Source organism: Lepeophtheirus salmonis, chromosome 2 (genome assembly GCF_016086655.4).
Source record: "Lepeophtheirus salmonis chromosome 2, UVic_Lsal_1.4, whole genome shotgun sequence".
Taxonomy (NCBI): domain Eukaryota; kingdom Metazoa; phylum Arthropoda; class Copepoda; order Siphonostomatoida; family Caligidae; genus Lepeophtheirus; species Lepeophtheirus salmonis.
The window spans coordinates 7146676-7160439 of NC_052132.2; the positions used below are offsets into that span (position 1 = coordinate 7146676).

Genomic DNA, 13764 nt, shown 5'->3' on the forward strand with positions numbered 1-13764 from the left:
GTACTTTTTCACATAATTACTCGTTGTATTTTATCTCTACGATCAAATCAAATACGGTGTAGGATTTAAAATATATGTAATTCATTGGAAAAATTGTGGAGAAAATATAGAACAATTATAGTCTGAGAGTACTTAAGAGTTAAACAACAGTTGGTTAGATTTGTTCATTTGGCTAACTACCAGGGCTACATGGTACAATAATGGTAACGACATGTACAACATATAGATTTTTCGACATTGATGGATCAAAATATCATGGATATCCCATGATTTGTGTATTGTCATCTAACTAATTTAGTCAGCTTTATTTTGAATAATAATCTTCTTAATAATTATATATAAATGAGAATGTATTTATCAACACGTTTTGTCTGTGAACCAATTGTTTACACAACTTGATGGGAAATATTAAAGTGAGATTTTTACATTTTGTAAAAAGTGCATGAATAAGGTTCGAAAATAGATATAATTCATAGTATTGTTGCTGCCATCAGTTTCTAGACTTTTATAAATGTTCACATACGAAGAAAAATTACAAGGAATGGGAAAAGTTACTTATGACGAGCAGAAATGAAAGAAATGGTAAATAACAATAATGTCATACAAATAGTTTCAAGTCGTTTTTTTTTTTCATCTGACAGAAGAAATATCAATTGTTTGAAGTTCAAGATCATCCATAGCATTTCTGGAGGCACTGGGTCGTCTTTTCTTATTCTTAAAGACTTCTTTTTTGTCATCAGTCCTTTTTTTATCTCTGGCTTCTCTACGTTTTTGAGCTTTTTCTTTCTTTATTTGATTATTATAAAATTCGGCAAAATTATTCACAATGATTGGAATGGGGAGAGCCATAACGAGTACGCCACTGATCGCACAGCAAGAGCCTAAAAAAGAAAGAATTTGTACAAAAGAGATCATTAATAAGAATTTGTATTTATTTTATATGCGAAGGTAAAAAAGTTCAATATGCGTGTGAGTTAATAACTAATATATTTATTTAGATACTAATATAAAATATGATATGCCTTTTAGTCTAGCAATTTGCAAGTGTGCTAAAGTCCTCTTCAAAGGAAGTTTGTTTAAAGCCTTTTATGACCCCATCCCAGGCATGTTTGACCTCCTGTAAATACCCAAAACAATAGTCAGTAGATTTCCTTTTTTACTTTAAGGAACAAAAAAATCAGTTTGAGGCCAGTTTAGACTATTAAATGATTGACTATCGTTTAGGATATTAGAAGGGGTCTTTGATGTATATAAATGTGGCAGCGGGGGAATTTGAACTGTTTTCAGGCTGAGCACTTTCCATGTACAACCTGAGGTCTGGGATGTATTTTTTGCATGTTAAAAAAGGGATCATGATGCTCAAAGAGGAGCTGCAGGGTTTTTTTTATATCATTTAATAGTTAGATTGCCCTTATATAATATAACTGCAATTAAATTGCAGACAATTGTATTTTTTTGCTATTAAACTATTAATAATCATAGATCTTAGAATGATTTTGCTTCACGATGATATTACCCCACGATTTTGTCTGAATATTTTTACACCAATCATTTTACCAGACATAATTATTACTAGCAATCTTGAGCATCGCTTGAGATACAAAGATCTACATAAAGGTAAGTTAAAATAGTTGTTTGAGATTTGTCTCTACAGAATTGATAAACGTAGAATTTTCTATTTGTCTCTTTTATATGTCGGATCCTTTTCTTTTACAAACCTTCAAAACACGTCTCCTGAAGCAAGGCAGCAAAAACATGTCACATTAAAATACTGGGAGGTATGTGTTGATAGTAATTTTTAATTGTCTCTAAGACAGTTAAAGCTGGGAGTTTAATCGCTTTTATACAGTGAAAACTGATTACTTTTGTTTAAAAGAATCAATACCTTTTCAAACTAACTGGCGGATCGATATATATTAGAACACAAATATAATGAGCACTTTTTACCCTTCTTGTTCGACTGATATAAAATTTAGCCGACATTCCAATTTTACCGAATTATTTTTAAATTCATTTGCAATATGTATATACATTTAAATAAATAAACACTTAAAGAAATTTATTATTCAACACTTGGAACTTTGTAGCTACTAGCAATGTACATATACATATTAGGATGATACAGTTCCCCAAACATTATCAGAATCAGCAAAACTTAATTTTTGTACTACAACTGGGTAAGTAAAATACAAATACAAAATTTTAACAAATTTGGTTTACGTTTACCTCTTGGACAATTGCAATTTTTAAATGTGTATCAAACATAACTCTTTTAATATCCGTCTAATAAAAAATATGGTTAGAGTTACATATTTCTATATTAAATAAAGATTATTTTGTTTAATAATTGTTTCTTTTTCACTTCACTCTCTTTGATTGTATCAAGCAAGAAGTGATCGCACCTAGACCGTTTATTAAATAAAGAGGACATTATTAAACTTCAGTGCAGAAAATAAGAAGAAAAATAATAACAATTTCTCCGAATAGTTATTTTCTTTTTGACTAATTATCTACTTTATAAAATAATATAAATTTATAATTAAATTAGTAACTAATTTATACATATAAATACATAAATCATTCGACAATTTTAAATACCAATTACTTATTTTTTTACTTTTTGTTTGTTTGATATGGAAGAAAATATCTTGAGTAGTGCCTTTTCTGCAGAGTCTTTGCATTAAAGTCAGTAATTTTGATTTTGATTTTGATTTCTAACTTGATCAAAAAATAATGTTAATTGTTACATTTTCTGCAGTTATGTACTAGGAATGTGGTGAAAATGCCTTGATGTATAGATCTTCATACATCAATTTATTGACTGGTATTGACTGGTATGAGATCATTTAAAGGTGCTGCTGAAGGAAGTGGGGCTGTAAACCATCAAGACATGTAATCAAAAATATTAAAGTGTACAAGACGATTTATTTTCTGCTACTGTCTAGTCACAAATACTTAAGTAATTCTTGGACAATATTTTTCCTGAGTAGATCGATCTTTATAACATAAAGAAGCTTAGAGATCCACCTTACTTTGTGTAAGGCACCAGGTCAGATGAAATGTCGAAACCTTTATCCTTTCCCTCACTTATGGATACAATTACCAGGATTACCAGTTCCTTACAATCCTCTCTAAGAAAAGTATTATTGGACAACGTTTTGCAAAGCTGAAGGATATTTTCCCTTCTAGTCTATCGTCCAGAGATGGATAATTGATATCACAACAAAATAATTACTCAGACTAAAGAATAGTTTTACTCAAGATTCAAATATTGACTAAGGCTACTAATGAACAAATACAAATTCTTCAATCAGTAATACCTGCTTAAAACAAAAAATGAATACTTACGTTACTACGAAGTAAAATTTGACACATGTATTAGTAACTGTGTCTGTATATGTGTTCAGCTGACGTTATTGTCGTGCTAAAGAAAGGGGCATCTGATTCTATTGTATTGTAAAACATGTATTAAAATAACGGCAAAAGAAAATTTGTTTCTTACGTGTTTAGAAATTGCAATGGTGCAAGAGGTAAACATTAACCGAATTTGCTCCAATTTTGTATTTGTTTTCTACTTACCTAGTTGCAGTACCAGGTTTAGGTTTCACTGATTATGACCAGGATCTATAACCTTGGGTCTACTCCATCATTCTAATAGTTATATATGTTTGCATTTTGTAAAGTAAGAAATAGTTGGAATAAAATATTTCGTTTAGATGTGCGTCTTAAAAATCTCAAACACAGTCGAACTTAATTTTATATATGTATCAAGGCAGTTAATAATTACCAACTAATTTTCCTACTGTAGTTTCAGGATACATATCTCCATATCCTACCGTTGTCATCGTAATAAGAGCCCACCAAAAAGTAGCAGGTATGCTCGAAAACTTTGAACCAGTTCGTTCTTTTTCAGCAAAATAACAGAGACTAGAAAAGACGAGCACTCCCATAGCAATAAACAAGACTAACAGTCCTAATTCTTTATAACTATTTTTGAGTGTATAGGCTATAGCTTGAAGCCCCACGGAATGACGAGCGAGTTTAAATATACGAAGTATTCTCATAATACGAAATACTTGGACGATACGTCTAACGTCGTCAAATGATCCTACATTTCCACTAGATTCCAATAAAAAAACTGAAACAAAATATGGCATTATGGCTAAAACATCAATAATGTTCATAGCTCCCTTGATAAAATTCCACTTTGCCGGAGCACCTATATTTATAAAACAATATTATGTTATTATGTAATTAATAAGTATACATACAGTATAGAAAATACGTATTTAACCAGGGGCGTCCGCAAGGGGTTAGCTGGAGGGCCTGTAGCCCCCCCCCTCAAAATTAAATATTTTTTCTTTTTACTAGAAAATTAAATATTATCTTTTTTATCAAAAAATTTAATTTTTCAAATTTAGTTTTTTTAAAATTTAAGTTTTTGTGCATAGCTTTAGATTTTTTAATTCATTTCGGAAACATTTAATATTCAAATTTTTTTCCCCAAAATTTGAAATTTTGAATTATAAATTTATGATTGTTTTTTCACAAAAAATTAATTATTTGAGAAAAGCTTTGGATTTTTAAAATTTGTATACAAAAAATTTAATTTTTTTGTAGAAATTTAGTTTTTGTCAATGACTGTGGGTTTTTGTATTATTTTATAAACTTAATTTTTCAAATTTTATTACAATTTTTTTAAATTTCTTTCATTTTTTTTCAATAAAATTCCAATAACCAAGCCAAATTACACCAAAAAGTATAATCCTACGGACTCCCTGTTGATCCCTTGTCGATTTTGTAAGTTTACCCACTGACAAAGAAAGGAGCAGTCTATCATTTTAATGGTAGGTTTATATGAACAATGAGAGGTATTATATGAACAAAAAAGTGTCATAACATGCCTCCATTGTCAAGTATGGCGCTGGAAAAATAGTTGTCTTGACGTTGTTTTTTTGTTAATACAAAATGATTGGACAACTTCACCACATCGAAGGGATACTATTTTATATTATAATTTAATTTAAGTGATAGTATGCAAAGTAGCTATGGTCCATACACTATATATTTCATATAGGTAAATGAAGTAATGTTATTTCCAATGTTTTAATACTCTAAATAAATATTAAATAGTGAACAAACACGACAGCAAACCCCATGGAAGAAATGAAAATCACTTCTCTGTTATCAATTAATTATCATTGGGTATGATGGATTATTCATATTGGAAAATACTGACAGATTGACGAGAAAGTATATCGTTTAATTAATTTAAATTACTACAACTCCTTATATAATGCTCGTTATTAAATATAATTAATAAAAAAATACTTTTCTGCAAAAGAACACTTACATACTAATTTACTTATATGATTTTATAGAATATGAACACTCGAAAAATTGTTTTTTCGGAAAAACAAATATGGAGCAAAAGTCTGCAGATATCAATTCCATATAAAAAAATTTTCAGTAGGAAAAGTTACAAAGTCTACAAGGGATCAAACACTTATTTCCTCCACTGTCTGGATTTGTAATTCACCAGCTAATCTAAGCAGATACTCAATGGTAAACCAAGTTATACAAACAGCCTCTATCATAGCCAATTGGGGGTTGTCTACATGATTGCCGTGCTCATCATGATGTTGGTCATTGCTTGGAATGGTATTTAATGTCATGGCCACTGTGGATACTATGATGAATGTAATGGATATTATACTAACAATCTGAAAGAAAGACATAAAAATATTAGAGTCTGTTAGACCAAAGGGGCATATTTTATCAAAATTTGCATTTTCTCCTTACAAAAAGTAATGAGCTATATTTAGGAAATAATGTGTGTATAAGAAAACCCTCAAAGTATCATTGAAAATCTAAAAATAAAAAAACCCAAAAACTTTCTTCAATATTTTTGACATATACAAATAAAAAGTTTTAATTCATTATTTTTGATTCCCATTAATTTCTTTCCTTTTTTTGTCACTTCGAAGAACATTAAATGTGATTTCATTAAGTTTTGCAAATAATATAACTGTCTTGATTTTTGTTAGCAATTACTTCGATTATTAATTCATCTTTCTTTTTTCTTTAAAAATTAAATCTATAATCTCTATAGAGCGGCTAATCCAAAAAACTTGGAGTAATATGACTAAATTATGAAGAACGTGATTTTCCAAACCAATTTGTGATATGTTTCAATACAATATTTAGCTATATATTGTATTTAAGATCAAAATTCTATAAATACAAACAAAAATATGAAATTGACTATAAGGGATATTTTTTTAATTTTTTTTTAATTGGGCTTTTATTAAAATTATCAATATAGTAGGTAGAACAGAATGAACATTAAAAAAATAATAAAATATTCAAGGTCTATTAATTTCTGTTTGGCATTCGTTTGAATCAAGGAAGGGAAGTGATTTTCAAAAAATCTTCGAAAATAATTTTGTGTGTTGATTAAATATTACTTTATTTTAGGCAAAACGAGTCAGGAAAATAAAAAAGGCTTGGTAAATATTATGGAAATGCTGCACCTTCGGTTAAAATAATTTATAAGTTGTTTCAAAATTTGGGGGGTGTTTATAGGAGCACAAATGACGCTGAACTTTCTGGACGCCCTGTTGAGGTTTCTATTCCGGACATCATTGATAAAATCCATGATATGGTGATGAATGAAAGAAGAATGAGGTTTCTATTCCAGACATCATTGATAAAATCCATGATATGGTGATGAATGAAAGAAGAATGAAGGTGCATGAGATTGCTGGTACTGTGGGCATCTCAAATAAACTGTTATATAATATTTTGCATATGACAAAACCTTTTGTAAGATATGTGCTCACGCTTGACCAAAAAAACAAAATCCTTTGAAGTGTATAAAGGACGGCTTGCAGCAGCTGTTCAAGAAGAATCCGTTGGACTTTATGCATAGTTTCCGTCACTGATGGATGAAACATGAAGTCATAAATATACTTCTGTAATAAAACAACAATCTAATAATGGGTTATCAAGGGGGGGGGGATCTGCACCAACAAAGGCAAAGAAGGTTCTCGATTCAAAGGAATGCCAAACAGAAATAGATAATCCTATCCAATTTTAAATCTTTTTGCCAGAAATATCATGTAGACCAGTCTAATATTTAAAATCTCGTTATTAACTTTTTCCTATTTTATACAATATAATTAATTATCAAAGGATTATAAAAATTTCAGCATTTAGCACAAACAAGGTTTTATTCATTTAAAAAATAAAAAAAACCATAGATCTTTTGGTTTTTTTATCTTTAAATTGCATTTTCTCATTGATAAACAATCGCAAATTAATTATAAGCACATATTTGAAATCAAAATAAAATAACATTTTAATAAATAATTGATTTTTTTTTTCGTAGTCAAAAATTATTAAATTAAGAATATTGAGAAATTACAAACAAAATAACTTCAAAACTCAATTTTATACCAAAAAAAATGAATTAGAGGTTCGTGATGAACTCGTCCAGTACTACTAGAATTGCGTATGGAATTTAAAATTTTGTTGACTTGTGTTATGATGACTACTGCAACCATCTTACAAAAAAAGTCTGAATTAAGCAATCTTTTTTATCATAAACCTTTGGTCATGTTTTTAAACCAAAGCAAACAACTTCTAAGAGAAAATAGGATCGTGGATTTATATGGTTTACCTGAAGACTAACAATATTTAACTCAGCTCCTTACAAAGAGCGAAAATGAATTAGATCCCTGAACACATCAGCTATCTATCTAGAGTTATTTTTCTTTTGTCTAGAGTATCTTAGTATCTTATTCCAGAATTTAAATAATAAGCCTATACTTTACACAAACACATTTATGAATTATTGGGCTGTTTTTTACTATAAAGTAAAAAAAAATTGGATTTTCTCCTTTTCATCAACTTCAAAATGGACATAAAGGTTATAAAAAAAATGCAGACTTAAATAGTAAACTTGAAACTGTTTGTGCTAAATATGAAACTATCGAGTCATTAGTATATATCAATGCTATTGGGTATAATTTGTAAATTTATTAAATTGCAGAAGAAAATATTCGAGAAAATAAATAATATTGATTATACCATAATTATAGAATTATTTCCGCTCTAAAATGTTCTTACATACTTAAGGGAATAAGATAATTTAAAAAAACGAAAATATTAATTAATTGTTTGCAATTTCATCATGCCCTGAGATCTTTTTGTATTTTTGTTGCATATTTTGTTTTTAAACATTCTTGTAAAAATTGTCTATTTTACGTTTTGTATATTCGACGTTTTGCCCTTTCTGCATTTTTTCTTTCGACGTTATATCCAAGCACCGTTATACATACACCATTGTCTTATATATATATACATATTTACCATTTTTTAAATTTTGTTTAAAGTAATTATAAATAAATACCTAGAAAATTAAATGAATTAAGAATTAATTTTCTCCAAACAATCCACTATCATTTTCACTATGTTACTACCTTTTCTTGTAGCGTCTCCCAGAGGGAAATGATTACCTGACACAGGTTGTAATACTGAGTACTTTATTAATATTTTGTCAACAATGATAAATAGATTTATTATTTTCCTATTAAAGAAGAGAAAATAGGTTCCTTTAGCTCATAATGTAATTATGTTCATTGACGCGGGAACTTTTCTTTGTAGATTTATTTGAGTTTGAGGTGCAAAAATGACGACGCATATTCTTTTAGAAAGAACCTTGAAGTGAACACTTAGGTGTGTTTAAAAAAATAACAACATATATTTGCTTGTTCAAATAAAAAAAACTTATACACCTTTGTTTGGATTTACTTCATGAATCGACTGAATTTTTTAAAGGGAAGCAAAACATGGACTCGAAAGATGGATTAAGTAATACACCAATAATTGTATATTTTCAATAATAGGCAAAAAAATTAAACAAAAATTGTAGACAAGATTTTTGATACTTCTTTCCACTCAATATGGCCACCTTCATTATCAATGACAGCCTTGACAAGTTGCCTGAAGGCCGTGCAGGAGTTGATGACAAACTCCTCTGACAAGTTGTACCATGTAGCCAATATGGAGAACTTCAAGGAGTCCACATTTGTATGTGAAGTCCTGTTGGTTTCCCTCAACAAAGTGCCCCATATAGAAAAGTCCAATGGGTTCAAATCTGGTGAGGAAGGGGGCCATATCTCTTTAGACCAGAATTGAGCCATGTTATCAAAGTAGAACATTTGGCACTTGGTGGATGTGTGAGAGGAGTTGCCTTCCTATGTCCGCACATACTTACCCTCCGGATAGTTGGGCTTCACCCATGGCAAGATGATGTACCTAAGCACTTTATAGTAGGCCTCCTCCCTGAGTTTCGGTCCAACCTTGAAAAAGAACGGAGGAATCTTCTTTCCATCAGTGGCCACAATGCAAAGGACAATTTTTTTGGGCCGGATATTTGTTTTGGTAAACTCCTTGGACCTTTTTTTTTGTTTCTCCAAGCCAGCGGTTATTCCAGCGGTTTTGGAATTTTTAAACCGTGAAAATCTTCTTGTCCGACAAAAATTTTCACAATTGACCCATTTGCCTTGATCTATGCGATGATTTTCTTGCCCCTCTCGAGCCTCCTGGATTTCATTCCCTCTGTCAGAAGGTAGCTGGAGGTCCTTGTGAAAGAAACGAATCCCAAAATATGCGGAGCCACGGAAAAGTCGTAAGTGAGGGGATTCATCCACTTAGTGGGATCTTCATTTATATTCTTCTCCAAACTTAACGAGAACTTCGTATCCCTCTTTAAATTATGCCCTCCGCTTCCTCAAATCCTGATGATGTATTTTTCATTTTTTTCATATTGGTCAACTTAAAAATCAGGCTCCTAGAACACTTAAAAATGTATGTAATCTTCATTACATCAACTCCAGCATCTAGGATATCTGAGATGCGCTGTCTTATTGCTTATGCTAGTGCATGATGATGAAATTATTAGTATAGTCATTTATGTAAAAAAACCTGGTGGAAACAGAATATCAAATAATAATCACTAAACATTTTTATAGCAATGAGAAAATAAACATTAACAGTCCAGGTTTTGCTGCCAAACCTTGTATAATTTATTATTTGAATTATCACACGATATTTAGAAAAATCAAAGTTTCAGTCAAACGTCTCTTTTTTTAAGGTTTTTTATAATATCAAAGATAAAGGTAATTCATTTCTACGTGGCAACATTTTCCAAGGAAAAACATTCAAATATTTATCCGTTTTGGGCTTGCATCCAAACGAAATCGGTGTTCTGTTTCATCTTGAAGAATATTTTTTGAAAAATGGAGTGGAAGAATTTAAGAACGTCGTTTACGTTAAGTAAATTGTACCATCTGCTTGGACAAATTGAAACTTATATAAGCAAATTGTACAAAAAAAAAAAAAAAAAAAAAAAAAAAAAAAAAAGAAAAGGATGAGTTTACAAAATTCTAAACCGACTCAGATTAAGTATATTTTCCATTTGCATAACAGAAACACAACATCGTTTTAAAAAAGAAACCGTGGGTACGGGGCCTCAATGGTTGGACATTTGATATTATTTTTTTCATAGATTTAAATATAAAAAACATTCAAACGTCATGTATTAGTTAAATATTAGGCAAAAACTCCTACTTTAATTACTCCTAAGGAGTATATAAGGGGGTGCATAATTAAAAGGATGTTTATGAATATAGCAATATTTGTAATAATTTTTTTAATGAATGAAAAGAATTGTTGGATTTATGCAGAGAAATATGAGTGGAACTCTTGAAGTGAAGTAGGCTACAATTTTTATAGAGACAAGCGTGTGGAGTTCTTTTGATACATTTTTTTCAAAAATGCACAGCTATCCACTAAAAAAAATTCAAAAACCTAGTGCTATTCACAAAAAATTAAACTTTTTGTAAAAAAATTCAAAAATGAATAGCTGTCAACAAAAATTAAATTTTTTGGAAACTATTTTTTAAAACCCACTGCTTTTCTCAAATATTATTTTTTTTAAGGATAATTTTTGATATAAAAAACTGAAAAATTAAATTATAATCTAATTTTCAATAAAAAAGCATAAATTCCTTTATTTTTTTGCTTTGCGGACCCCCCCGGATTACTGTATATTATTTTTTCTCCGGGTATAAATATGTATTATGATTTTAGCGTTAAATAAAGGAAATAAGTTGATCAGTTAACTTATTATTACACCAATCGATTCAATCAAAGTTGAATATCACTTCTCTAGTTGGAATTACCGACTATTAATATAAGGAAAGAGAGACAAATTTGACGTTATACTATAATCTTATTGTCATTTTATACCTTTTGTTATCTTGTTACTTTCTATGTATTTATTTTTCTTTGTTTAAAACCTTTACTTGATATTTAGTTTTTGTGGAAAAAGTAACATTAAAATGAAAGGAAACTGATTTACTTACCAAAATATTATAATATGCCTTAGAAACAACTCTATAATTATGAATTTCATTTTTTTTGTGAAAGTACATATAACATTTCAAAAGAAACACTTTTAGTCATTAAAGGTTAAACATATAGCTACATAAAATAATAGACTTTTTTATAGTAACAAGAAATACAAGCTTATAGTTATTCATTTGCGCAAAAATATTAAATAAATATAAAAAACATAACATCCCATCTATTCATAGTCTTAAGAAAAAATAATTGTTGACATTACATCCACATATAATTATTAAATATATAGCAACAACATTTTACTCAAAGTTAGATGACAGTTTCATAGCTCAACAATTGTCGAATTTTATGATCCTTAATTATAGTGATTATTAACACTTTAATTACGAATACATATTACGTAATATTAATTCAAATTTATAAAGTAGGAATTTTTTTTATAAGTTAAGCACATGTTTTGAAAATAAAAAATACAGAATAAGTCCGAAATATTTGTAGATTTTAATAACAATTGATGCAGACTCAAAATTTTATTTTATTTCTTGAAATATCACTCAATCTTGAGAAAAATCAATGTTAATGTAATAAAATTCTCTTTTTTTAAAGGTTATATTCATACATAAATAGTACTTAATTTTTCCGAAAATAAGGAATAAAAGGAATTTATTTATGCCCCCATTTACACGGAAACATTTCCTAAGGAAAAACGGAGAAATTTATCCCTTTTATGAAAATGGTTTCTATAGTGAAATAATTTGACAATGTCGCTACTTGTAATTAACTTGTACAATCCGCTTGGACAAGTTGCAAATTTTTAAAAACAAGTTGTACAATTTAAGAAGAAGATTTAACAAAATTTTTACCCCTCTTGGATTTCGCACATTTCTTCCTTGTCTGGAAACGAATCTTTTTTAAACCGAAAAAAATAAATGCAACATTGTTTTTTAAAATAATTAAAGAGTGGATACTTGATCTTTCGTTTCATAAAAATACTTAAAATTACTATAAATACTTAAAACTTTTTTATCATTTTAAGGAGTTTTTAAAGTGACATTTGTAATAATCTGTGTTGACCCGAAAAAACAACATCAAAGAATCTATATAACGTTTAATTTGTATAGAATTACTTCCTTTTTTTTATTCCTTAATACAAGTCAACAAAATAAATCTTCATCATAACATATTTAATTATGGTGAAACTTGACAAATTGATGTTTGTTCATGTTGAATCTGGTTTTTTTTTATTTATATATGACATAAATAAACATTTCAGTTTATAAATTGTCCCATTAAAAACCAAGTTAATCATTATAAATCTACCACAAAGAATTAATAACTTAAACAAATATATCAAATTACAAAATTTGAAAGACAAATCATACAAACATACAACCAAAATAAAAATATGATCGAATAAGAATAAAATACAATACGTAGATCAGCACGTGAGTACCAATAGTACTCAAAGTATTTTTCTTCTTTTTAAAAGCATTATAAAATCTTTAAAGTGTAGAAATACAATGTGATGACTAATAAAAGGTAATACATAATAACATCAGCACCATATTTCCATCCAGAATCAGATGTGTCCGGATTCAACATAGAGAAGACAGCATATCTTGCAATAGCTAAGATGATAACAGTGATTATTTTACTGGCAATAAGAGCTTTCAGTTTGGATTTTTCCAATATTTTACACTTTTTATAGGTTTGAGCTAACTTTTTTAAATTATCAATAATTATCATATATATCCACGTTTTCTTTGCAAACTAGTACGTTAGTTACAAATTTATGCTAATATTTTATATGCAATCATCCAAGTTTGAGAAAATGTAATCTATAGGTTAAAAAACCAAGTTAATTTTAGGCTTTTGCCTAAAAAAAAAACCCGGTTGTGTACGCTAAAATAATTTACTTAAATGATTAAAAACACTATTTAACACAATCACATTTTTTTGGCACATTTTGAACCCTTGAGTCAAAATACGCCCATATTTCTCTATTAGATCTATAGCTTTTCAGAAAAAAATCATTAAGTCATTGTTATTTTTGGTTATTTTTAAGATTCAAAGTTTTTTAAGCCAATTGTGTTGAAGATAGGAATAAATTAATTATCTTTTATATTTCAAAGCCTAATATTTTAAAATTCTAAAAACATTTTTACATTTGCCATGTTTACAACCCCCGAGTATTCTTGGTTTAAAGTTGAAAACAAGTGCTTTTGATGCAAAGGCATTCATATCTTCAAGAAAAATATTTTCAGAAATTTTAAAAGTAAGGTCATTTTCATTAGGAGTTTATTTACAAAAAAGAATTTGGTCAAAGATGGTCTA

At 28.8% G+C, this 13764-nt stretch overlaps 1 protein-coding gene across 5 annotated transcripts in view; it reads right to left on the reverse strand.

The window, feature by feature from the left end:
• Positions 1-332: 332 nt before the first annotated feature.
• LOC121132531 (potassium voltage-gated channel protein Shab) overlaps positions 333-13764 on the reverse strand; it is a 72368-nt gene continuing 58936 nt past the window's right edge. For all 5 annotated transcript variants that reach the window (XM_071894179.1, XM_071894183.1, XM_071894181.1 and 2 more), the window contains exons 3-5: positions 5540-5723; positions 3788-4219; positions 333-881 (exon numbers count right to left, since the gene is read on the reverse strand). In XM_071894179.1, coding sequence (XP_071750280.1) covers positions 631-881; positions 3788-4219; positions 5540-5723 — 867 coding nt within the window. In that variant the 3' untranslated portion in view covers positions 333-630. The remainder of the gene's footprint in view (positions 882-3787; positions 4220-5539; positions 5724-13764) is intronic.